Raw genomic sequence first — 26,479 nt, forward strand, 5'->3', positions numbered from 1 at the left:
TAAGAAAGGAGAAATTAAAGGGTTGAAAAAAATAAAGAAAAAATATACATATGTGGTATAAAGGAGCATTGAGTAGCTTGTGAACCTGTAGTACTCAGCCAATGAGGAAACAGGGGAGGTGATCAGGCATCGGGTAATAGGGAATAAAAGGTTTGGATTTGTTTACTAAAATGTGCTCCTGATTGACAGGATGCCCGCCACTGCAATTGCGAATAAAATAGCTTCACAGAAGATCGTGTCTGAAGAAAATTATTTGAGATTTTTCTCACATTATCTTATTAGAAAATTGCAAAGTTTAGAAGAACCTGGCAGTGCCTTGTGGTGCTGTGCAATGGGGGGCTTCTGGGCATATTTTGGAAAGGGAACTCTGCAGGCAACACTGTTTGCAGAAAGCCCCCAGTGATTCTGAACAAGGCTGCTATGAATCCTGGGGGTCTTGCAGGGTCAGCACTAATACAGACTTCTAGGTCTTTGGAAAATACAATTTAATTTAAAAAATAATAATAATTTAATGCAGCTTGGATGATGAAAACAATTCTGAGGAAGTGGGAAATAGTTGAAAATTATAAAGGTGAAATTCAGTAATGATAATGTACAAAGTCACATCGGGGAAGGAAAACAAAACAAAACAAACAGAAACTGATGGAGTGTTAACGTGGTAAAATATAAATCAGTAATTTGTAACCGTATAGCATTATTGCAACAACAAAAGAATAGTGTTCCATTTGTGCAGTAACAAAGTCCTGCATGGAATAAACCCGTTCTTTCAGGGTGATACAGACAAAGCAAAAGGAACCCAAAACGACTAATAAAAAATAGCAAATTTTATTAAAAAGCATGACTCGTGAGGACAAGTTTGAAAGAACTGTACACATTTATTGGAAAAACCAACACCTCAGGTGCCCTGAGGCACATGAAGCATTTCCAGCTGCGAGAAGCGCTCAGCCACCCCTCGTCGGCGGGCCCCCCCGGGCGCTCACGCACCCCGCAGCACCCGGGGCGACCCCACAGCATTTTTCCGAGAAAACCTCGGGAATCGGGAACCGCTGAGGGGCTAGGTGAGGAGCTCGGCGGCCGCCCCACACGAGGCCGCCACCGTCGCCTCAGCAGGCCAGGCCGCAGAGGCGGTTGGCAGGCGCGCGGGGCATTGTGGGCAGGGCGAGGAGCCGCGCCGCCATTTTGTCTCTGTCACTCCGGCGGCGGCGCGGGCGCTCGGGGAGGAGAAGGCGGCGCGGAGCCGGCGTTTGGCGGCGAGGATTCGGCCCGGACGACGCGATGATATCGGCCGCCCAGCTCCTCGATGAGCTTATGGGCCGGGATAGAAACCTGGCCCCGGATGAGAAGCGCAGCAACGTGCGGTGGGACCACGAGAGCGTGAGTGCCGCGGGGCCGCCTCTCCCCTCCCCTCCCGCCCTCCCTCAGGGCCCCGGCCGGGAGCGAGGAGCGAGGCCCTGGGCCCGCATCGCCCCCGGGGGCAGCAGCAGAGGGGCAGGGCTGGGGTGTGCCGGCCGATGGGGGGGTTCCTAAGGCTGGGGTGGGGGCTGCGGGGCCCTCGGTGCGGCCCTCAGAGGCTGCGGCCCTCCTGCATGGCGGCCGCGGGGCGGGAAGCTCCGGGAGCCCTGAGGTGAGGAGGAGGAAGGTCCCGCCGTAGGGAGGCTGAGGGAATGGGGTGGTGTTGGGGCCTTGTGTTTGGGTTTCAATCTGAGGGGAGAGAGGGTGTGTTGGGCGCGGGGTGGAGAGATGGGGAAGTTTGGGGGGGGTGTGAGGGAGCTGGGTGTGTTTGGGGGCGCTGAAATGAGGCTGGTAGGGGCAGAAACAAAACTTCCTTGGAGCTTGTGGGCTCGTACAAATGGAGGCGGGACGGGTGTTAGGGGTTTGAAGCACAAGTGTCGCTGGATCTCGCCCCGAACGTGGTGTTGGGGGAGGAAGCACGCAGGTTGGGGTGCAGGCATCCTGACTGAGCGGCCTGGAGGATAGCGAAGAACGACTTTTGAAGCAGCATTTAACAAACAAAAACTTGATTCCTTTTGTACTTTGTCAGTCAGGATAGTGCAGTGTCGAGAAGGGGGGAAGGAGATGGGGACTAGGCTAAATAGTGTTACTACTTAGTACTACTTAACGTGTTTTTTTCATTAACATCGTGATGTCATTCGTATTCTGCAATAAACAGCTCAGACAAGACTTCTTTTGTGTTATTTGGGACTTTTTTTTTTTTTTTCTGGGACATAGTTGAGTTTTAGTGAATGACGATTTTTATTGACATCCATCCTAATGGTACTGCAGCTGACTTCTGAAAAAAATCAGCAGTAATTACAAAGTTCCTTAGCTGTTTCTTTGGGAGAGATGATGAGAACTCTGCTGCAATATATATATATATTTTTCATCATTCATGATGTAGCTGTGTGTTGCAGTATATGTTGGAAAAAAAAAAAGCGTCGCAATTAGGATAGCTTGTTTGTTATGTTTGGTAGGAATTGCTGTAGTTTAAGCTGCAAGTAGTGTGCAGTTGAACTACCTGGGGCTCCTCCCACCTTAGTATTTTCTTGGGATGTTTTTAAATTGTGTCGGAAGGGAGAAATGCTTACTTTTGGCTGTTCTATGTTGCATCTGCATCCCACGGGTTGGAATTTTATGTTTTCAAACAAAACTTGTGTTATTTTAGAGATGGCTGAAACACGTGTTTCTCTGAGTGCATGAGATAAAGACAGATGCCTTTCCTGCTTTAGACTGGAAATTTCAAGCATTTTTTTAAATAATTCCTGCTTGAAAAATGCTGCTATGTAGTTAAGTTGTTAGTGTCAGAAGAAAACTGTGAGTCTGAATTTCTTAATGTCCTTCTAGACCTTTTTAACCAAAGATCATTATTCAGTTGGGTGTTCAGTTAAATACTTTCTTTTGATTCTGAACTCAAATAGGGATTGTTCAGCCCTGCAAATAGGAAGTAAATGGCTTGAGCCGGAATCTGGTTAAGATGACTTCTATCTTTAAAAAGGGATTTTTTTAACTATGTTAGGCTGAAGATATTTGCTATAACTATCGGGATCTATCTTTAAGGTGTTTTTCATTTCTTTATTGTTTATTTTTAGAGACAGGGTCTTATCTATTCTTCCAAGTCCCCCTTGGACAATTTAGAAAGTGGAGAGCTGTGCTCTCTCTGAGGCCAGCAGCAACTTTACAGGCCAAGGGTTAAGCTTCAGCCTTGCAGGAGCTGCTGTTACATTTGTGCCACTCCTGATTCTATTTATGAGATTTATAGGACCATTATTAAACACAACCTCTCTGAAAGGAGGAATGTGTTAATAGATAGCTACAGTCAATTGATGGATTTGTAGCAGAAATTTACTGCTATTAAAACATAAAGATGTGTTTCAACTTTTAACTCTTTGCATCCCATAACAATTAAATTAGGAATGCTGACACGTTCAGCAATTGCAGATAAGGTTCAAATAGTAACATCCACTCATCTGCTTGACTGCTGTTTTATTTTTCAGGTTAAATGCATGTTAGTGTCCCCTCTGGTAAAATGACGTATCTGTCAACATTGGGCCTTTTCATTGTAAGCATGTTGTGCTCTCATACCAAAATTTAAGATTTTGTGTCACATTTCATCAATTTTTAGATGTGGAACGTTATCAAAAACAAGCTTATCCCTGTTTATCATCTGTAACTTACGGATGGGCAGATAAAAAAAACAAAACAAAACAACAAAACTGCAGAAGATGCAATGTAATACAAGATAGGAATAGGTTGTTAGGAAGTTATGAAAGCAGAGTGTGATAGCTGAGCGTTTATTTGCAGTATTAATGAAATGTGTTTATCATATATTGAAAAGCCTTTAAATTCTTGTTTTTATAACTTCTATGTGACTAAAGTCTTTAATCTTAAGACATTGCCATCCCAGGTGCTGTATATTTCAGTATTCCAGAGTCTGTTTGGATGATCAGTTCTAGATCTAGCATAAAGGCTTCCTGTTTTGTGTGTAGCAGGAAATTATTAGTAGCATATGTTCTAATCTTTCTGCTAATTGTCGTATCCGTGACAAAGTGTATTTCTGGAACAGTAACTAAAAAACTGCACTGATTCAAGCATTCTTGTTTATTGTGCCACCTATGCAAGACAAGTCGATGAGTGATGGTGTGAGAGTTCTGAGGCTGTTCTACAGCTCAAGGACGGCAAGCGTTGGCTACCTGCGTTTCATGCAGTGTTTTGAGATTGTGATGGTTTCTTCAAGGTAAATACAGCATTTTAGCAAGTAGGGAGAGATGGAGAGCAGTTACAGACAAATGACTGAGCAATTATTTGTGATAGGCATACAATTTTTCAAGATACAGATGCTATATTTAAAATATGATTTGGTAGTGTCAATTGTTTACAATCTATTACATACTTTTTTTTAATGCCGGAAGACCTAAATTGGTTTGCATCTAGTTAGAAGCTCAGAACTTACTCCTCTTTCTTTTGATTTTTTTTTTTTTGGAACTTGACTTAATTTGTACTTGTTTGAGTAGAATATTGTTATTGCGAAGGTTATCTTTAAGAGCCAGTTTGGGGGAAGGACTTAGCTGTTCTGGGTGGGGGAGCATTGCTTACAAAACCTGTGGTGCTTGAGAACTGTAAGGCTTCAAAGAACTCGTCCACATGAAGCAATTTTCTCTTTTTTTGTTGTGTAGGTTACAACCTGGATATTATTCTCTGCCTTTTTACTAGGTCTTGTGTGCCTAAAGAAATGTGCTTGTAGAATTGTTTACTACAGTTCTACTCTTGTAGAACAGGAGCATGTTAGTGTAGAAGTGTTAATGGTGTAGAGCTGTCAGTAGTTTTTGTCTGGGGGAAAGCTTTGAATTGGTCACAGCGCTTGATGAGCTATCTGGTTTTGATGCCAGCTTTCACAATTTGAACTGAATGCTACTTTCCCATCTCCAAGGGATTTTAAGGATTAGTAAATTTGTGATGAAGTGGAGAGTTCCAAGTGTCCATTTTCATTCCAGTGTGTTACTGAAATACATGTATGACATCTGAGGGCTTTGAGACACGAGCCACGGCTAATCCTGCTGCAACAAAGTGCTGACAACATTCTGCTCAGTCCAGCTTCTTGATAGCAGAGTCATCAGAATAATTTTGGGGAAAAAAGTTCGTTACCTGCATGGCTAAGTAGCCATGCTAATCACCTGTTGTCCTGTTTATGCAAATATGGAATATATTTCCATATGACTTCTGAGTAGTGCTAAGTGCAGCAGTCTGATAAGCTACGGATGAGTAATGCCATTTGAAGCATATCACCTCTGGTTCAGCCCTTTAATGGCTCTGTGCTTCTTCAGCCGTTTCTTGGCCCTTTCTATTCCTGTTTGTGATTGACTACTTCAGACCAGCTGTAAAGTGCAGCTGGCTGGTAGCTATCTCCAGCCTGTCAAGGCAGATGTAACATAAAGTGAAGCTAACCCTGGATGATAAAGTTTTAAGATAGCTGCAGGATTCTCTCAATTAGTGTTTTTCCATCAAAGCAAAAACAATTGAAGAACATAATGAAATAGGTGCGAGGGAGGGAGAAAACTGTGGCAGACACAGCCCAAACCACTCTGATACCAGTATTTCACTGCAGGCTGCCTCTGAGAAGAGAATGTCAAGGACTTCACTAGGTACCATAGCATCCAGAGCTAGCAGAAAATTACTGCAACTTTTCAGTGATTTTCTTTAATAGTTAATACAGTGTCTGACACAAGTTTAAGCTATGTATTCTAGTGGTGGTCACTACAGCTTTTGGTACTTCTTCCTACTATCAGCTGGTAAGAAGAGGCTTTTTCCAGAAGTGCTGCTTCATAAGGTCATTTACATTTTTTGTTTTGTTTTGTCAGACTTCTGACTCTAATAATTTTCCCTTTGCTCTTTTTGTTGCTAGTTTCAAAACCGTTCCAGACCAGTTTGCAGAGTTTTTGAGCATGCAGCTATGAAGACTTCCTATAACTCTTTCCCAGCAGAATATGGTCAGGCTGTTATTGTTGTGCTTTTTGTGTCCTAGGAAATTCTCTGATTAATCCCAGCAGTTTTTCTTGGGAAGTGCCTTTTCACTGACCCTGTACTTGGTTATGAGGTCAAGAAAATGAAATGGAAGGGAAAGAGATCCTAGAAATAGGAAATGCTATTTCTTTTAACAGAGGAGCTCATCTGCAGTCTGGTTTCTTGAAACAGCTTGACACTTAAGTGAGATTGTCCAATTTCTTTTTCCTCATGGCTTCCTGAGAAGAAAAAAAATTGTGATTTTTGTGTGGTTGTTTTTAATTATTCGCTATAAATTGTTTCAGAGAACAAGCTTAGGTGGTCTTATGACTTACTGCCAAAGCCTCTGCCAGTAATTCTGAATGTCTGCAAAGAAGGGCGAGTAAGTCTCTGCATAAGCTGCTTTTAAGAGGTGCTGAATTTAGTCCACCCTTAGCAGGTGCTGAATTTTTTGCCATTTTTTTGGAGAGCGCTGTTACTTGAGATTTTGTCTCCAAACAGTAGGCCTTTGGTGTTACACCTGCACGTTTGCTGTGATGCCTGGTTGTAGGGAGACCCATTCAGCTTTACTCATGCAGCTTTTCAAGATGCTTCTGTTCTGGACCAGTCAATCTTGCATTGGCAGTGCAACTGATATTGAAAGGTTTGTACAGTCAGTGATTTATTTTTTTTCTTGGTTCTCCCCAGGAATTCAGTGTTTCTTCAGACAGCACTTAAAGCAGGTGAGAAGTAAAGCCGCTACAAAGCTGTTTTCAGAACGGCTCTGCCACTTTAAATCTGCAGTCACCAGTTTTACTTGGATTAGAGTTAATTCCCAAAGTATAGTCATACTACTCAGACAAATTCATTTTCCACTCATGCTTTGGAAGTATTGTTTTTTATGCCCCATATAGCTTTTGTATGACCTGAAGATACTTAAACTTTAATTAGTGGTTGTTGGAATATATACAAAGCCTTAGTTGCTGGGCTTTTGTTTTGTTTTGGTTTTGCTATGGTACTGCTTTGTAGAAATGCCACAGTGACATCACAGAAACAGCCACCTAAACTATAGCCCTGTGAGATGTATATGTGTGTATAAGTAAGACTTTTTCTTCCTCTTTGTGTTGAAATTCTGGTAAGATGCTTTTTCACTGTATTTTACGTGAAATATTTAGCAGGGTTTGAATTCAACAGACTAAGTCTAAATTGATTTCTTTTAAACTGTTCTTTTGTCAAGAAGCTGTATCGTGTTCTCTTAGGCTTGTCCTCTTTGGGTCCTCTGTGGGTATTCTGGATAAAATTATGCAGACGTAAGAAAAAATAAGGAGGAGAGAATTGTTTTAATAACATTTTTATTTTCATATATCTATTATGGTTTTTAAGAAGATAGTCCTTTTGAAAACCAAAGTTTTCTGGGAGAAGTCCTGCTTTACTAAATACTAATTTCAAGTTATTCTGAGAAATTCATCCATGCCATTGGAGCTGTTTCAGAAGAAGAGACACAATTGTGTGTGCCGAATCCATCTTTGTCTTCTGTTGTTAAAAGTGGGAGATGAGCAAAAGTTCCTAGAAAACAGGTGGCTAGTTGAGGAAAACTGGTCATACCCCAGGTGAGAGGTGCTTGCTTTCTTAACTTGGAAAAAACATGAGGCACAATTAAGTGACAAAATCTTTCCCCCTTGAGACCATGGTGTGTATTGGATAAGATACTAGCATACGCTTAATTACTGGTCAGTCTGTTGCTGCTTGCACACGTAGCCTGGGTGTTGCTCCTTTCCTGAGGATTCATCAATGAAAAGCTCCAGAACAAAGCGGAACTTCAAGCTGATACAGCTTGCTGTCTCGGAGGATATGAGTTAAAGCCTGACTGCTTCTGACATTTAAGCTAGTAATGTAGCAGTAACAGAGCTACTTTACTGATTTGTTTGTGCTGGGCAGGGGTTTTTGTTCTTCTGTGTAGCTGCAGTCACTGAAGCATGGTTAGTTGAGGAATTAACTGAAGTGCAAGTGATTGGAAGCAACTCTGGAGTGAAGGCATTGCTTCTGAAATCCTGACAGTGGTGTTGATCTTAAAGTGAGGGGAAGCTTAAGATAAAAACACACTTCGCTTTTTCCTTCTACACTAAAGATATGGGTAGCTTCCCCCCCCCCCCCTTGCTTTAGTTCTCTGCAGATGCTCTGTCTTTGTGAACTTCAGAAAAAGGGAGTGTTATCTGCATGGCCTGGCTGCAGAGAGTAAAAGAGGTGTTTTTTTTTTTTTTTTTTTTTTTTTTTTTTTTTTTTTTTTTTAAACCATCTAGGCTTGAGACTATTTACTGTTGGGGAATTAGCTTTTTTTGTTGTTTTCTGGTTGGCTGGTTAACGCTGTTGCTTTTTTTCCATAGATCTCTAAGTATTTTCAGTGAAAGCATGGGTTGTGGTTATAAAAATTATTACTGCGTGCTGTATTTAGTGCCACAGTGGCCTAACCTGGATCACAGGAGCAGTATTTAAATTATGCAATAAATTACTTTTTTTTTTCCCTTTTTTTTTTACGCCCACGGGCTGTTGTAGAAAGCTTGGTTGTGTTCCTGTGTAGTTGCAAAGCAGTCAGTCCAATTTTAACCTCCGTAGTCTGATTTGCAGTCTGGCAGTTAGCATGGAAAAATAAATCACTGTAATTTGAACAACTGGTGTCACAGGCACTACGCGAGGTGGTTGTGTGGGGTAGGTCTTGGATCCCTACTCACACCCACTTGTTCAGATGCTTCAAAATACTTTTTAGGAAATAGTATACTGCTGCTCTTTGTCTGCAGCGTGAGTGTGTTAGAGCTAGGCTGTAACACCCAGTAGCAATTACTAGATTTGCCAAATATTAGGAAGTGGTGTAACGTATAGGAGGTGTTAGAAGAATTTACAGGCTAATTTTGGATCAGCAATTCATTAAAAATTAATGGTGATCAAGTCTGGGGAAGGGTCTATTAAATAAATAATTGTTCACAATCTCTGGTGACCCTCAAGGGTGAAAGTATTCCTGATTTGAATCCAGTTGGCTTTTCTAATGGATAAAGATACAGGAGATGTCTGAACTTCAAGATCTGACCAACTCTGCTAATTAAGCCGATGTACATGGACGAGTATAAATCTGTATAAAAAAAATAATGAACGTCTTCTGTGCATGTCTTCAGAAGTACACAATATATTCTTTGCACGTCGTTCTTAAAGTAGGAATTTGTAAAAGCATTAGATTGAAGTGCAGGGAAGCTCTTGAATAGTTCGTGAAGTTACCTTGTGTGTTCCTAGGTCTCCTAATTGACACCAGAATCCCCAGCCCTGAGGCAGTGCCTCTCGCTTTGAGTGCTGGTGTCTCATAGTTACCTAGCCAGTAGTGTTGAAGGGATGGAGGCTGAATGCAAAGTTCTTACAGATGAGCAGAGGACAACTTGCTGTCCTGCTTGCATGACAGGCATTTTCACAGTTAAAGAATTGCACAGCAAGTTTTTTTTAATACTTCAGTCTTTTCAAAATAACACGTTACCTTGCAGTTACAAATAGGTTATGCCTGTTATCTTAACTATTCAGAAGTAAAATTAAGTAACACCATTGTGTCAAGGGAGAGTTGGAGTTCTTGGTGTTTTGTCATTAAGACGCACATTGTAGCACTTGCTGATGCCAAGTAACACAAAGATAGGGGGGTGTATGCTGGTAAAATTTTTGGGAGTCTTGCAGAGGGTACAGAGGGTCTTTTTACACTGTAATTTAGAAAACAGAAATGATTACTAAAAATTGTCAATTCCTGACGAAAAAAAAAAAGCTTGTTTTTTTTTCCTCTACTTTCAGGTTTGTAAATACTACCTTTGTGGCTTTTGCCCAGCTGAATTATTCACAAATACCCGTTCTGATTTAGGTAAGTGTATCTGTCTTGTCATTTTTATTCATGTAAATATAATTACAATTGACCTTCTCTATGTAAATATTTTTACTGGTGAATGCTCTGTCAAAACACTTTGGAAATAACCTTTTTAAGGATTGCCAGTGACACAATATATTAAGATTAATATTTTTTCCAAATCCTACTTCTAAGTGGGGAAAAATAAATTTTTAATGGCGTAAGCTAAATTATTGGGTGTGGAGTAGTTTTCTTCTCCTAACATGTTGTCTCCTAATTTGTTTATGCTACCTGGGTAGTGTTTTAACTTATTTTAATGTCACGCTATGTTTTTGAGCTTATTAATTTGAGAGAATTGTACTGTAATAATTACTGCTTAAGGCCTTCTCTAAGTCATGTGTAGCTTTCAAGCTATGGTATGTGAACAGCATGTAGTTTAGAGAATGCCACTAGGAAAAACTTGCTTCTTTTTTTAGTGATAAATTCCAAGTCCACTGAAGAATTTGATAGCCTGAGGAGGGTGGGAGAATTTCAGCATGGCTACCCTTCATGATCACAGGATACATACCTCTTAATTTTACTCTGAAGATAAATACTTCGTTCTTTATAATAAAAATAGATAATTAATGTTTGGAGTTTAAGAAAGTGCTTGATGAGATTATCTTTAATATGTAATTTTTCTGTTTTTAAAGGCCTCAAAATATTTTTGTGTGTAGTTTTACTGACAAAGAAAGATCTGGAAATTCTGTTTTATATTACAATTTTACAAGTCATTCAGAATTTCCTTTGTTTTTCTAATTACTATGACGTATTGGCATTCTTTCTTTGAAACTCCAAGAAAAAGAAGCAGAAATGCAGATATAAAATCCCTGGGAACAGTTAAAAGATCTGTTCTGTCTAGGTGCGCAAACAAATGCCAATGATGTGAGAATTTGGCAGTCAGGAATGCAAGCTTAAACTTTTTGTGTGGTCTTTTTAGGTCCTTGTGAAAAGATTCATGATGAAAATCTGCGTAAACAGTAAGTATGCTGATCAATATGCTAATGCAAATAGCATTCCTAGTATGTTTGAAATTTGTAATAGCAAGCTAACCATGAGAAACTAATTGCTTATTCATCTACACAAACATTTATTTAAACATATAATATTCAGTTACCTCCAGCAACAATTTAAAACAGTGCAATGTGTCGCTTGTTTTTTGTGTACTATGAAGTGATGTGACCTTTCATTTTAAAAACGTTTCACCAGGTACGAGAAGAGCTCTCGTTTTATGAAAGTGGGCTATGAAAGAGACTTTTTGCGCTATTTACAAAGCTTACTTGCAGAAGTAGAACGCAGGATTAGAAGAGGTCATGCTCGTTTGGCGCTGTCACAGAATCAGCAGTCTTCTGGGGTGAGTCTGGAAGAATCATTGAGGCAAATAATTTTTCCTCTAGGTAACACCTTCACATTCTCTTTACCTTGGCCTCAAATGTTATGTTCAAGGATGGAATTTTGTTTGGAGGAATTAGCTTGAATAGTTTACTCTTGCTGAGTGAAGCACGTTCTGTGTTGAGAGGTGTTTCATATGTTAGAATAGATAATTATTGGTCTTCATGGAAGAAGACGCAGGAGAAAGTTATTTCTGACGTGTCTGGAATATGAGAAAATACCTTTGAAACCTACAAATTGCTGTCTTTTTCTTTAAACTTAAATATATATAAATGAATGACACACTTGTACTGCTCCGCAGGCAGCGGGACCTACTGGTAAAAATGAAGAGAAGATTCAGGTGTTAACTGACAAAATTGATGTACTACTACAACAGGTGAGTTTTATACCCTATAACAGATCTCTTGCTTTCATTACTTGCTTAATAATCAGTTTTTTTATTGTCCTTCAGATTGAAGAACTAGGTTCAGAAGGGAAGGTGGAAGAGGCACAAGGAATGATGAAACTTGTTGAACAGCTAAAAGAAGAAAGAGAATTGCTGAGGTCTACAACTTCAGTAAGTAACATGTTCGTAGTTCTGTCAGTTGTACTTGAAAATTTGCTGCAACATGTGATCCTTAATAACGATGTCTTTGTGCTGAAAGTGTGAAAGTTACGGGCAGCATTATGCGGTAACTTGATGCTTATGTGTGCTGATTCAGTGTGCTGTCTTGAGAGTGGTTTTCATGCGCATAAATTATGAAAGTACTTAAACAGCAATTCTAGAGGTGTGTGTTCAGCTTACACTAGTTCAGAGCTTAGTTAAATTTTGTAGTGTAGCCTCGTGTTGTTTTAAGTTGTCAGACATCCAAACACCGCCCAGCTATTTGCTCACCCAGCTTCGGTGTCATCCACAAATCTGCTGAGGGTACGCTTAAGCCCACTGTCTGTGTCACCAGAAAGACGTTAAAATAGTAAAATAGTGCCAGCCTCCATACAGACCCTTGAGAGATATCCCTTGCCACTGGTTGCCACCTGGACATTGAGCTGGTGACCGCAACTCAAGCTCATCAGTTGGTGTTAGAAATAACTCTATAAGAGAAGACTGAGTTTTATTTTCCTTAATCCTGAGATTGCTAGGAAGCTGCAGATAACTAATCCTTTGCAGTGAGGAATAAGGTTTGTTTCAGCTGTCTTCTAGTTGACTCTTTCTTTCTGGCTCACATGGAATGGGCATTTGTAGCCTGTTCTTGCACTGTTCGTCCTAGCAGGTACGATGCTCGAAATACAAAGTATGCAGTGAGGAATTTCAGTTTTCACTAGTGAAAATTATTCAACAATATTAGTAAAGTATTAAAAAGCATTAAAGTATTAGTGCTATTCAACAATAAGAGTAAAGTTGTAAAGATCTCCGCTATCGTGTGTCCAAAAAAAATAATGTTTCTTTTTTTTTCATCTAATATGTTCTTTTGCAGACAATTGAGAGCTTTGCCGCCCAAGAGAAGCAGATGGAAGTTTGTGAAGTTTGTGGAGCCTTCTTAATTGTAGGAGATGCACAGTCCAGGGTAGATGACCACTTGATGGGAAAGCAGCACATGGGTTATGCCAAAATAAAAGCTACTGTTGAAGACCTAAAAGTAAGCATGTCTTAAGTAACTGAGCATAAAAATTGCTCAGAGGATTCCTATGGTAAAGAGAAGGCCGGCCACTGGACTTCCTCAAGTGTTTGAAATACTCCGAAGATAGTATATAAAAATGAAATGGAATCCTGCTCTGCACATTTAGCATTGTGTTTGCACTGATAGTCTTCATTTTACGTGATTATACTGTATGTAAGTAAAGAGGTAAACTCAGGAGTTTGATGTGGCCTTTGTTAACATCTGTAAGGCCTGTGTTCTTGTACTAATGACAAGCAAAAAAAAAAAAGTGTTCTCCATGAGAAAGGAGGCAAGTTTCAGTGATTTTTTGAAAGTGCTTCTGTGTAGACAGTCCTTTGGACAGAATTAAAATATTTTAAAAGCTTAAACTTCTGCATCTTGAGATTGTTTGAACTAAGTCATATTGAATGACTTATCTTGAATAATCTTAATTTCTTCCCATGAACATTTCTTTAAGGAAAAGTTACGAAAAAGAACAGAAGAACCTGACCGTGATGACAGGCTAAAGAAAGAGAAACAAGAAAGAGAAGAGAGAGAGAAAGAGAGGGAACGGGAAAGAGAAGAGAGGGAAAGGAAGAGGCGACGTGAAGAGGAAGAAAAAGAAAAAGAGAGGGCCCGTGACAGAGAGAGGCGTAAAAGGAGTCGTTCCCGGAGTAGACATTCAAGCAGAACATCTGACAGAAGGTGCAGCCGTTCACGAGACCACAAAAGATCAAGAAGCAGAGAAAGAAGGCGGAGCAGGTATGGGAACAAAATATTTTCACGTAACTTCTCCAGATGTTAAAATCTTGTGAGGACCTTATCTGTCAGCCTGGGTCACATCACTGATTCATTAGCTTCACTGTTCTTATCTAATTTGTAGACATACTTTACTGGTTCTAGGGATAAACAGGTTTGGATGCATATTTGTCTTCCGTCTGTTTTTGGAAGTAGATAACACCGTTGTGGTGAATGAAGGAGCTTGGAGTATGCTGATATTTCCAGAGGACAGGGTCTAGTTTGGTTTTGATTTCCTTTTCTCCGTGACCCCTCTATACCCTCTTAATTTTCATTGGATTTTAATTTATAGTGGTGGATGTTCTTAAGATTTTTGTGGTTGGATGTTTGAGATGAAGAAGGCAATGTGAAGCCAGGTCTTACTGAGAAATATTTGTATACAGTATGCTAAGCCTTGTTTTAAATACCTGTTTTTTGTGAATAATCAATGCATTGTAAGTGTAAACCAAGAGCAGTTTGTGTATTCTGAGTACCCACTGACATTTGTATTTTACAAATTTTTTCTAAATGTTAAGGAGTCGTGACCGAAGAAGAAGCAGAAGCCATGATAGATCAGAAAGGAAACATAGGTCTCGCAGCAGGGACAGGAGACGGTCAAAAAGCCGTGATCGGAAATCTTACAAGCACAGAAGCAAAAGCAGAGAGAGAGAACAAGACAGGAAGTCAAAAGAAAAAGGTATGTTTGTGTGAAGACCAAATTAATATTAAGTTCTGTAAACAATATTTTCCTAAAGTCTCAAAAGCTTGTTGTCTTTCTGTCAGGGACTGAAAGTTCTTCTTAGCATCAAATTGGAATTGGTTTTATAAGCTGTATATGTTGCTGTTAACCCATTCGAAGCATTTTATTCTTTCCAGTCATTGTTAATGCACATGCGTGTGTACATACACCCTGGTGTCCTCCTCTCATCTGTTAAGTAGTTTCTAAAAGCTTACAGCTTACTACTTTTGTCTGCAAATTAAGTGTGCGAGGATTGTGATGTATTTTAAGACCTGCTGACCTGTTTACATTTAGAAAAATATTTGCACTGTAATCAGGTTTTTTATGAGTGGGAATTCTTATTGTTAACAGGTATTTCTGTAATTATCCTTTACTGGTATGTGTTTTGTGAGAGATCTGTAGTTGTGTTTCTACCTGTAGCATCTATTACTTCTATACACTGTCATGTTCCTTTACTTTTCTTGCTTAACTACGCTTCTAGTTCTTTTTTTTTTTTTTTTTTTTTCCAATCTATGACTGCAGTCCAAGATAAATCTTTGCAGAATTTCTCTGATGCTCTAAATTACAATTCCGTGCTCTCTCCCTGCCAGTCTTCTCCTTTCCTCCCTCCTGCTTGCCCCTGCCTCCCTCCCCCCCTTTTTTTCCCTCAATGAAGTGAGATTTGCCTTGTCAGTATTCAGGTGAGTCTCAAAGGAATGCTGTACTGCTAGTGCTCAGAATGCTTTATGGCAGTACATACATGTACGACAGCATTGATAGTGACTCACTGCTTCATCAAAGGCTGATATTCTGAAGCTGTACCTTTAAGTAGCATTTAAAAGAGCTGCAGAGAAAACACGAGAGATTTGCATTTGGTGAAAAAAACGTTAATTCATTGTCATTGCTAAATTCCTACTTCAAAAGTCTTTGGAAACTTCGGGAGGAATATAGTACTAACTTCTGGCTTAAACTACAGGCTTTGCTGGGGTACTGACTAATGTCCACTCCGAAACAGCCACCCCACTTCATCATCAGAGCTGACTGTCAATAATGGATGTAACAATTCTGTTATGTTTCTAAGGTACTTTTGAGGTTCTCTGGGATGAAAGGTGCTATGTGCATGTTTCTTGATTGCATAGGCCTGTTTGCTGTACCTTTTTCCATGTTGTTTTTTTTTCAGCAGATTAATTCCTGAAATGTAGGTGATGCTTCGTGTGTTTTTGTTGCCTGATTCTCTTGGACCATTTTAATTTTTCTGATTTATATCACAGTACATCTTTAGTATTGATTCATCTCTGATTTTGCTTTGCCCTTTATTGGCAAGTGTTTTTTGCTGCCTGCTTGCTGGCAGTGGAACTGATGTGTAGTGTTTAAATTCAAACACAGAATCGTAGCCTGTATCTGTCCATTTGTTACTTTCTTCCTACCTGATGCTGTGCCTTTTTTTGCCTATTTTATGAACAGACTTCTGGTACTTGGTCAAGAATGTCCTCTTCAGTACTTTATGTGTATCTGTCCATATAAATAACTATACGTATTTATTCAAATTTGGTCTGTTTATTGCATTTATGGCTTTGCAGTTCTCTCCTGAATCTTTCCATAAATAGAGGAGTTAGTGAACCTTCTTCAGCATATCAGTATTTTTCGTTTAAACTTGACCAATTTCCTTGCTGGCCGTTTTATTTGTTGCTTGCTACCTTCTTCCTCCAGATATGAGAACAGTGGGGTGATGCTTGAGCTGTGATGAAATTTCCACCTGAGAAAATCAATAACTTCTTTTTTTTTTTTTTTTTTAAACTATAACATTTATAGAAATATGAATAGGCCGTAGAGCAGGACTGTAATGCTGAAGAAGTTTGTGTCCCTCCCTCCAGTGAGAGGGAGAAAGAAAGGCAGGGAAAGCGATCAACGCTTGTGTGTTAAATACTGAATTTGTATGATGAAATTGTAAACACCATTACATCCTCACATTTGCCATGTGGCTTTGTAGGCAGTTAATTCAGCAGTTGGCTTTAGGGGTTCATATATCTGAAGCGTGAGGCTGGCTACTCTAGTAGTCTTAACTACGTTTACTGCTCCATTGGGAATATTGGCTTCAGAATTTATTTGTCTTTATATATACCATTGATCTGCAATTACAGAAGTAAGCAGCAGCAAAGGCCTGACTTAACGCATGTGGTAGTGCCTTTCATCTTGAAATCTCAAACTGCTTTATAAACATGAAAACATGACTTAGAGGGGAAAAAATAAAAGCAAGTTACCCAAGACTTGCCCACTGTTACACAGTAAATCAGTGTCATACTTTGAAAATTCAGAAGTCCTGGCTTCTTGTTTACTAAAATACTGTGGAATGCTGTGACCTTTCAAGGGTATAAGAAGACAGTGTATGTAAAAATGGAGACACAATTTCTGACTTGGGTTTCAGGAACAGGGAGACATTTGCTAAAGGAGAGGAAACTGACAATCAGAAAGACAAGTTGAGCATTAATGTAACTACTGTTGATGTAAACTATCCTCAGCATAGGTGGAATAAATAAGTGGAGAAAAAGAAAATCTGCTTTGCAAGTACCTTCATCTTATGAAGGGTTAACTTGCCACCAGACCACTTTTACTTGGCCCTTTACCTTCTGGATTCACAAACTTATATAAAAATAATTGAATTTGTGATTGTGTTTTCATGTTAGTCATTAAGCTTCAGCAAATAATGTCAAAACACTCAAACTGTTGGTAATACAGGATATTATGTTTAACAAACTGACTTTACATTCTCTGAGTAGTAAAACCATTCACATTATCTTGGTAAGAATTCTTAAAGAATATTTCGTTTCCTACATGAGCTCAAACAGAAAAATGTGCGTATGTTGAATTAGGAAGCAAAGTAAATACATGATTTTACCTAATAGATCACAGCTAAGGTACTATATGCATAGTATCCACAGCAAACTAAGTGTATGTGCTTTTAAAGAAAGAAATCTGAAGGATTGAAAATGAAGTGAAGGAACTTAACAGTTGCTCCAGGATTTGAAAGTTTAGGTGATTGGGCTGTTGGATACACTTGATCAGTTCTGCTTGGCAAACTGGAGGTTTGCTATGGTAACACTATTTTATTATTGAAGGTGTTAGAAGAGTTTCGTCTTTCATACCACAGGTTAATAGTAGTTTTTTTAACCTTAAACAAAATAATCCTTCCTGACCAAATTCAAGAAACAAAAGACAAAACAAAACCCTGCACACTGCACATCCATAGGGCTATTAAGATCTACCATATCTACATAGGACAGAAGATAAGATTATTGGACTGACTACTAGTCCTCTGCGGGGAAACAAGACTACTATTCCTCAGTGGATCTACGTGTGCATCGGAGATACCTATAAGACACAAAAAGAAGACTTTTTAACAAGGTTAGTTAGAGTGCAATCTACCTGCGGAGTTGCAAAACCGAGGGCAGACAGATACAAAATTTGTAGTTCTTCAGGTAGTTTTTTGGACGTCACTGTGTGCTTTCTCCAGGCACTGTGCACTGGATGTGCTGCTTCCAATGAAACCTCAGTAGTAGTGCTTTTAGGCAGTTGCCCTCATTTCTGCATGGGGGTTTCCCCCTCCCTTTGGTGGTGTATTAAAAACAGTGAAGTTGGGATGTTGCTTCTGTAACGAAGCTTAATTTCTGCTTTGTCTTCTGAAGTATAAAAGTGTGTATCATGCCAGTCTAGGTGACAACATTGTTTAAAGTAACTTTCAGAGTGTTCAATCTGTGTGCTCCTGTTTTGGGGATATATATATATATATATATTTATATTTATTTTAATTGCCCAGATAGCAGGGAACAATCAGAAAAACAAGCATGAATGTTGTTCTGTATGATGATATCTGAGAGGTTGTTTTTTTGTTTTTTTCTCTGAAGTGTCTTTACTAATGAAAGGTTTAATATTATGGTGTGTAGTAATAGAGGAGAAATTGTTATTTTTATTAAATTTGCAAATACTGAATTTACAGATTGAGGCATGTAGCTCTACTATTGAATGTTTTTCTTTCCATGGAAATACTTTTACTTCTGGCTTCCTTCCTCCTTTGAAGACTATTGAGGGAAAGACGAGTGTTTTTTCAGCAGTGTAGTGAACTCTTCAGTTGCCAGTCAGCTTTCTAATTCATGATGAAATTGTGGGGTCCTTTCCATTTTGCTCTTCTTTGTGTTTGGAAAATACTGCTTTTTATGTACCTTCCAAACTGTCTCTCCAGGCCTTTTTTGAGTGAATTAAAAATGCAGTTTTTATAGAATTGGGAATAAATAATGCTGACAAGCATACAGCTTATGTGACGCGCTGTCCAGTAAAGTTAATTTTGATTTCTACTGTGATCCCCACCTACAAAGCGAACTGTTCTCACGTATTGTTTGTTTTCTGAGTGTTTGTTTGGGGTTGCTAATTTTTTTTTAACTTGGTAAAGACTGACTTATTTGATAATGCGCTTATGCATTGTCCATACACATCACAAATTAAACTTGGGGACACAGAATCCTATAATAAGTAAGGAAGCCAATAGCCATGCATCATATTTGCCTAACTTCTTGACTGCCTAGCTCCCCCCAGTTTGTATATTTCAGCAGACAGCTACGTAGCTGCCTCTGTTAGATCTGTCCTTCTCCCCCTGCCCTTACTGTCCCCTTTACTTTTTTTTGGTACCCTGTCCATTGCAGGATGGTAGTTTGAAGCCTATTTATATAACTTTGAATATTACTGCTATTACTATAGACTACTGTATTATATAGAAAATAATTGTCCCATTTTGTATGCAATGTATCTCACATGTGCAATGTTTGTTTTTACTTTGAAATCCATGGTCAATGTCTTCTTTCATGGCAGAAAAGAGGGGATCTGATGATAAAAAAAGTAGTGTGAAGTCCAGTAGTCGAGAAAAACAGAGTGAAGACACAAATACAGACTCGAAGGAGAGTGATACTAAGAATGAGGTCAATGGGACCAGTGAAGACATTAAATCTGAAGGTGACACTCAGTCCAATTAAAACTGATCTGATATGACCTCAGATCAGACAGAGGTAAGTGCATTATTTCAAACTTTGATTAGGGCTTTTTGTTACTGTTTAACAGTGCAGCGTAAGTATGCACAGATGAAGATGGAACTAAGCCAAGTAAGAAGACATACTAAAGCACCTTCTGAAGGAAAAGACAGTGTAGTCCTGCAAAACATTTTGAGGTACATTGTTTTGTCTCAGCTATTTTGTAGCAGACTCGTGCCCCCATTAGTGTGCCTCTTTGGGACATATTTGTAATATAGTCACCATAGAAAAAATTAATTATCCTTTTTTTATTTGTAGGGATTTTGTTATCGTTTTTTAAAAAAAAGTTGCACTGTTTTTGTATTTAAGTCCATATTGTGTTGGTACATCAGCAGAAACTTTTGCTTTAATACTTAATATTTGAGGCACATGTTGGACTACTTTGTTTTTATATAAACTGCTAGTATTTCTTTGTCAAGGATGTTTCTAGTTTTTTTGCTTTATTGCCTTGCATTCTAATGCAGTTTGTTCTGTAACTCGAGAGCCAGTAGCATTGGATTGATGGAAGTGTAGGGTTTATGAATTATTGCAGCTGACTACCATACCTCACACAGCGTTGGTGTTGTGAGCGGCCCATGAAAAGCCAAATTAAAAATCAAGGATTCAGTCAAACTAAGCAGGTACTCATGCCAGGTACTCCTTTCTCTACCCACATCCATGTTTGAATGCTGTTGCCTGTAATCTTTAAGCTTACTGTTGTGTTTTTGATTTTCAAGATAGTGAAAAGGACTTTTTGTGTATTGTGTGAATACTGTAAATCTGATGTTAACAGAATGGAATTTTCTTTCAACTGTGTGTAGGGATGCAGTGGTGCCCAGAATTAGATATCTTTAAAGAGTTTAAAATGCAATAAACACTACATAATAATCGCCTTGTTACTTTCAATGCAATTCAAGTCTTTAAGAGGTATGTGTTTAATATTTCCTACTGCGTAGGAGAATTTGCAGTCAGCCGTAGCACAGAGAAGTGGAATGGCTGATAACAGACTTCTAAGGCAAATGTAAATAAAAGGCAGATGCCACAAGATGATTACAATGTTCATGGCAAGAATGTATACTCAAAACCTATTTGTTGGAAATAAAACTGTTAACATTAGGAGATGCAAATACTGTGTTAAAAAGAAAAGTTGGAAGTGTTTTCCCCACTCTTGATGTAGCTTCCTTACTTTCGCACAAGATTGTTTTAGTTCTGTTCCTGAAATAAGGAACTAACAATGATGCAGATGCAGCTGATAAATGAGGTTCTTGCAACATAAGCCATTAGTAGAGCTTCATTGTTTATGCTAGGAACCCTTGAACATGTAATGTTGGTCATTAAACTTTAGTGCTACATTATTGCTTCTAAAGCCGATACTGTTCAATGATGATGTTTTTGTAGAATTAAGATGACAGCTAACAACTGGGCCAGTATATAGGAATTGGTAAACTAAATGCTTTTTACGTTGTCTAATTGTCTGTTTTCCCAAAATTTTGCATTATAGGACTACTACGTGAAGAGTCTGCGAAGACGGCGGAAGACAGCTTAAAATGAAGATCTGCTTTAAAAAGAGGTGAAAGAAAGCTGTAGTGGCGTAGAAAAATATAAGTTGAGTTAGATTTTTTTTTATAAAACTTAATTCAGGACTGGTGTTTCCTGCCAGAGTTCAGAAAGATGTGTTGATAGCACATATGCTACTGAGAATATAAGTCCTGTATCCTTTTTTTCTTTAAGACTTTTTAAGATAAGAAACCAACATAACCTGAACACATGGCTTGCTCAGTGTTTAATTGCAAGTTTTCATTCTTGGACTTTAAAACACAAGAATAAATGTTTAGTATTTGTGTGAATCGAACTAAAATGAATCCCATTTTTACAACTAAGCTATTCCTAGCTTCTTGATATACGAGAAATGGAAATAAAGTATCTTTGAATTTCTGTTACAAATTTGATTGTCTCTGTCATTGAACATTTAATATTAAGTAAGTTTCTTTCCTAATAAATTTACTCATGTCTTCAAGCTTAGTCCACTAATTTGGATGTTTAGTTATTCTGTGGTGGTTGGGGTGGTTGTCTTTGTTTTTTCTGTGCCATCAGTTAGTATTTCCTTCACCCTTAGTTCCCATCAGTTACTGTTGTTGGGTTCTGTGTCCCCTATAGTGTGGCTTATTCTGCAATTGGTTAAGAGGTTACAGAAATCTCACAATAAAAACGTAGGCCTTAAGCATTTATAGAACAGATAAACTTCTATACTAGTATCGGAAGGATGCCGCTGCTGAGACTGACCATCAGCTTGCCTTTACATTTGCATTGTAGTATCAGTTTTGAACATTACTTAACAACTTTATGCGGCTGGTAGGCATGCACAATTTGCATGTTGCCACAGATAAGGTAAAACAAACATCCTTTGGGCTTTCTCATGAGGCTATAGCACAAGCAAATGTATATCTTGTTGGTAAACTCCATGCTATGTGTCCTAGTCAGGAGTGAGACAACGTGTACTTCAGTGCTGTGTCTGTAACACATTAAACTCACATTTTAAAAACTACATTATCCTTCGTGTCAATACTCAGGACTTGATTCTGTAGGTAACTGTAGTCATATATGGACAAAGCACTTTTGTTGCTTGTGCTGATGTCGGTGTGCTTGTGTCATCTGTTTGTGGAAGTGTACTTAAAAAGGATCTGCAGGTCGGTTCCTCTTGTGAAATGGAGAACTGCTTTTCTGATAAGCTGGGATACTACTTGCAGACAGCCACGATCCCTTTTTGACTATTTTTCCAAAGAAGATGTGGGTATGTGGGCAAAGCAGAAAGGAGGCTTTTTATTGGGAATACATGAGAATTCATGTGAGTGAAAGCAGGTAAAATTATAGTTAAGTTCTAATACTGTCATTTTACAAATACCTTTTCCTCTCTAAACTTGAGGAAGAGACAGGATTTGCCCACTGCATGAATGAATGTGTCACTTACTTCATTGGCTAAATGTCTGCTTGCACCTTATGTTGCTTGTAATTATAATTACGTTATAATTGTTATGGGGACCAGCAGTTTCCTTTACTTATTTGGACAGGTACAAATGGTAAAAAATGAGGAACCTTGTAGTAACTTGGGCTGGGATTTACATTTTGGCACATCTAATAGTGGAGATTCTGCTGCATTGAAGATGAAGGAAAAATTCTGTATTTCAAAGCATAGGAAACATGGTGCCTTTCCAGTAATTTCCTTCAGATTTAAATGCAGTGAGTGTCTCCACAATACATTTGTCTGTGTGAAAAGTGTCATCTTCAGAGCTCAAGCCCAAGATAAAATCAGAGATTTTCCAGGTATGCTGTGCAAAAAACATGTAGCTTATTTAAGTAAGCACTTCCCCCATGCTTTTGCCATACTGGCTTGGCACCTTGATGAGTCCTTTATTTGTTGTTCAGAACATATTGCTTTGTGATTTTTCAAAGTTGTGATAAAATTTTAACATCCACCCTACTTGTTTTGTGTCCCCTGTCCCGTTCCCCCCCAGCCAAGGAAAAGGGAAGACATGTAAATACTTTAAACAACCAATATTTTAATAGAACTGAAGAGTAGCACTGTCAGTTCAGTATCAGTTTGTAGTGCAAACAAAAGTTGTCCTTGGAAGAACAGTAAGTTTTGTAAACTTAGTTTCAGTTGTTACTACCACCAATTTATTGTCCAAAGAAAACCAAACAACGAAACTTAGCTAGTGTGCCTTAGAGTCTATCAAACTGCATAAAACATATAAAAATATTTCTCTGAAATGCATAGACTTATTGTTATTATTACAGTCAAATCATAATTAAAGTTTTAGTCTAATCACATCAACAGCTATTCTTTGTGGAAACTAGTGCAAATAAAGCTTTTTTAAACCAGCTGCTCCTATAGCTGAATGCTCATTAATTAGTGAAGGCAGTCTTTTACACTGATGTCCTAAGTACAGGAACTGAAAAGGAGTCAGTTTTATTTTAAACCGTTTAACTATTACTGTACAGGTTTTCAAACAGTTATTGCACATCTTCTGAACTAGCCTCCAAGCTACATTGAAAAGATAGATAAATAGTTAAGATAAAAGCTCCTTTCCTGTCCTACAAGAAAAACAAAATGGGAGAAATAGTTAGGTATTTCTACTTCATGTTGTGTCATACTTTTTAGCTTACCAGCAGCTGAATCAGGCTTTAAAGTAGCCCAGCTCTTGGACAGAGAAGGACTTAGAGTAAGTAAGTGAAAAGATGTTAAGTTGCGTTTCTTGTAATATGGAGCAGGTGGGAAAGGATGGTAATTATTTTCAAACCACTAAAGCAAGAATTTTAAGCCCAAGTAACTTAATGGAAAGTCTGAACGCAGACTCGAGCATCTTTTCTGCTGGCAGAAGGGGTTTCTGTATTTTTCTGAAATGCGTGCTTGTACTAACCTCCCTTGGAGGAGTCGCTTCAGTGATAACGCAGCTGTGCCACAGGAAGCTAAGAAATCGTAGCAGCCATACTGCTCCTACCAAAACACGTTGATTGTACTATTCATGGTCTCAATGTCAACACTGCAATCCAGATCATACAACAAACTCTGCCAGCTGCGTATAAAGAATCTGCTCTAATGCAGCTTAATAAAGCAGAGATTGAAGGAAAATTGGTATCAAATAATAAAAAAATAAACAACCCTCAGGTTCAGAAAAAATAACTCTACTCCCTATTACCCTTTTAACATTTTTGGTGTAAAGGTTTTTGTGTTAGTTTTTTGGTATAAGAGAAAACAAAAAGCTTCTTAATTTTGCAGAAAGCTGGCGTTAGCTCAAGAAGTTTCAGGCTGTTAATATTTCAGCATACTGCAAGTCAACTACCTTAATGAAAATTTGGACTGAAAAGGAGGGACTCCAACAAGATGTGTTTTAATAATGACTTCTGCCATCCATTTGTGATTTTATGAATATTTTCATTACTGACTTGCTTCAGTGCTAGCTAAGCAGTCCTCATCATAGCCAGATGTTTCTCTCCCTCCACCCCAAAATCACATGAAAACACTTAAAGGCCTCCAGCCTTCTAGGTACTTGTCTGGATAACAATTTTGACACTGCTTAAAAGTGATGGTAAAATTGCAGGTTATTTAACAATTGTGTTTCCAGTTTAGTATGGCTAATCAGGAGCATAGTATGCACCTCAGAGTTGTGATACCTCAAGAATATAGGTATGTTGTGTTTCTCCTGCTCCTCACACAGCAGAAGCTAACCACGCACCTTGTAACTGGTCTTTGAGGCTGGGCTATACAGAAGCTCCTTGACAGTACTGGCTTCTGGTGTGTCTAATATATGGTCTCCTCAAATGGTTGGGAAAATAAAGACAAAAGCCACAGCTTTATGATGCCCTCTCTACCGTTTGAAATCTAAGGGCTTTCTTTTGAATAGGAGTGTTAACTTGCTTTACAACTTAAATACTTCTTAATGAATTTTTTTTTTTTTTTTTTATATCTTGTGGAACTGAAGGGATGCCCTCACTTAAGTTGCAATATTCTTGTAAGGGAAAGAAACAAGTTTTTAAAGGTGGGCAGTCTTACCTCACTGTTCTTATTTTAGGCCAGTAACAGCTTTTCTTCTGTCACCTGATAGCATTAACTATTCCTAGCCTCATAAGGTAGATGCAGTGGTGTCATACTATGGAACTGTATTTAGGTGGAGGAGAGTAAGGCTGTGTCTAGGTCACACACTGCAGCATGGTGTGGTGTTGGAAGCTAGCACTGGCACAGACTGTGTGCAGTACCTTGCATGTGTACCAGCTCGTGTCCAAAAGCAGCATGGCCAGCACCATACTGCTGCAGGAAGCAAACATTTCTTTAAATAGCACTACACTTGGGGTACAGCTGTGCTTCAAGTGCAGGTGCCTATGGGGTTGGCTTGCACAGGGCAGTTGAGGTAACTGCCTGCTGCACAGTCAGGTCTTACAAATGCAGAATGCTTGTTGTCCTCGTTACTGTTGCACTGGAGTCCTGGGCCTAGAGGTGAATGTGAAAAACCCTTCTCACATTCAAAAAACACTGCTCTGTATTCATTTGGTATTTAAGTGACATTCAATTTGCTTATAAGTTTGCAGAGAAGTGGAAAGAAAACAATAGCATCTTGGTAAGACTTTGAAGGGGAAAGAGATTAAGGAATCCTACATTTTTAGAGAGCAGCCGTTCATTGTACGACAAAGACCTCTGCATTGTAACTTAAGCAGGAAGTTCAAAAACACATACATACACACACTATTTCCTGAATGTCTTTTCCATGAGTCTTACTTGGTCAGAGTGGGAATGCTCAACATACTTTTGCATCAACAATTCAGTCTTTGCTGCCCTCTGTTGCCAAATACAATCAATAAACTGAACGGCACTGGAAGCATGTGATTTTAGTAGACATATGAGGTATCCTTTATCTGAATACAGTATCAAGTAAAAAAATAAAAGCAAAGGGGTTATTAAATATCAAAGATAAATTATTAGTTAAAATATTAACCCTAACAATAACTTAAGGTTTCATAGATGCTTAATTCACTGCCTTCAAAAGGCAGCAGCATATAATTACCAGGTTTTCGTATTCTAGAATGCATCTAGAAGAGTCAGTAAGTCAGCTTTGATGCTCTACTGTTGTAGCATGGTCTCTCAGTCAAGGTTGATGCAGCATTTCTGAAGGGAGAGCTGTCACTTTTCACAAGAACTAACTCCAGTTCTTGGAAGTCCTGAAGTCTGGCCACGTCCTTGTCCTTTTAAAGAACAGACAGAACAACAACTTCTGAACATATCGAACATATCTGGTCTTACTTTATAATAGCTGAAGAAAGCAAAAATTAAAGTTTAGGGAGTTTATACCCAATGACAGCAATACATAAAGATAAAAACTTCCTACCAGTATACACTCTCAAAGCATGGTTTTGTTGCCTTGAACCCCATGATGATTTGACTGTTTATGCACGTCACTTAACTTAAGAGGTGACCGAACACATTTCATTTACAGAACACCTAATATAGGTGTTTTTAGACTGTAAGAGTATGTTTGTTTGTTAATAGCAT

General features: G+C 38.7%; 2 protein-coding genes across 7 annotated transcripts in view; one reads left to right on the forward strand and one right to left on the reverse strand.

Moving 5' to 3' along the window:
- ANKRD40 (ankyrin repeat domain 40) overlaps positions 1 to 26,479 on the reverse strand; it is a 38,391-nt gene that overhangs the window by 8,702 nt on the left and 3,210 nt on the right. The window contains exon 5 of one of the 2 annotated variants that reach the window (XM_084298518.1): positions 23,112 to 26,172. The exons of the other annotated variant lie outside the window; for it this stretch is intronic. Within the exon in view, the coding sequence (XP_084154644.1) occupies positions 26,029 to 26,172 (144 nt within the window). The 3' untranslated portion in view covers positions 23,112 to 26,028. Of the gene's footprint in view, positions 1 to 23,111; positions 26,173 to 26,479 lie in introns of those variants that run through there. 2 annotated transcript variants of the gene reach the window in all.
- Positions 1,173 to 21,376, forward strand: LUC7L3 (LUC7 like 3 pre-mRNA splicing factor). Of its 5 annotated transcripts, XM_084298465.1 has the most exons (13): positions 1,173 to 1,374; positions 9,793 to 9,859; positions 10,821 to 10,860; positions 11,090 to 11,234; positions 11,574 to 11,648; positions 11,724 to 11,828; positions 12,727 to 12,888; positions 13,367 to 13,650; positions 14,202 to 14,362; positions 19,244 to 19,384; positions 19,490 to 19,595; positions 20,013 to 20,078; positions 20,939 to 21,376. In XM_084298465.1, exons 1-12 carry the CDS (start codon positions 1,276 to 1,278, stop codon positions 20,035 to 20,037), a joined length of 1,410 nt encoding a protein of 469 aa, XP_084154591.1. In that variant the 5' UTR covers positions 1,173 to 1,275; the 3' UTR covers positions 20,038 to 20,078; positions 20,939 to 21,376. The 5 variants fall into 5 exon arrangements, with proteins under 5 accessions (XP_084154591.1, XP_084154590.1, XP_084154592.1 ...); XM_084298464.1 differs by having other exon boundaries at positions 20,013 to 21,376; XM_084298466.1 differs by lacking the exon at positions 20,013 to 20,078.

This window comes from Netta rufina (genome assembly GCF_964035555.1).
Source record: "Netta rufina genome assembly, chromosome: 19".
Taxonomy (NCBI): Eukaryota; Metazoa; Chordata; class Aves; order Anseriformes; family Anatidae; genus Netta; species Netta rufina.

Excerpts from the sequence above, each read along its gene's own strand:
- LUC7L3 (XM_084298463.1), top strand. The coding sequence starts at position 1,276 with ATGATATCGGCCGCCCAGCTCCTCGATGAGCTTATGGGCCGGGATAGA. Across the intron at positions 13,651-14,201 it reads AGAGAAAGAAGGCGGAGCAG|GAGTCGTGACCGAAGAAGAA; the intron begins GTATGGGAACAA and ends CTAAATGTTAAG. Across the intron at positions 19,385-19,489 it reads TGAAGACATTAAATCTGAAG|TGCAGCGTAAGTATGCACAG; the intron begins GTGACACTCAGT and ends ACTGTTTAACAG.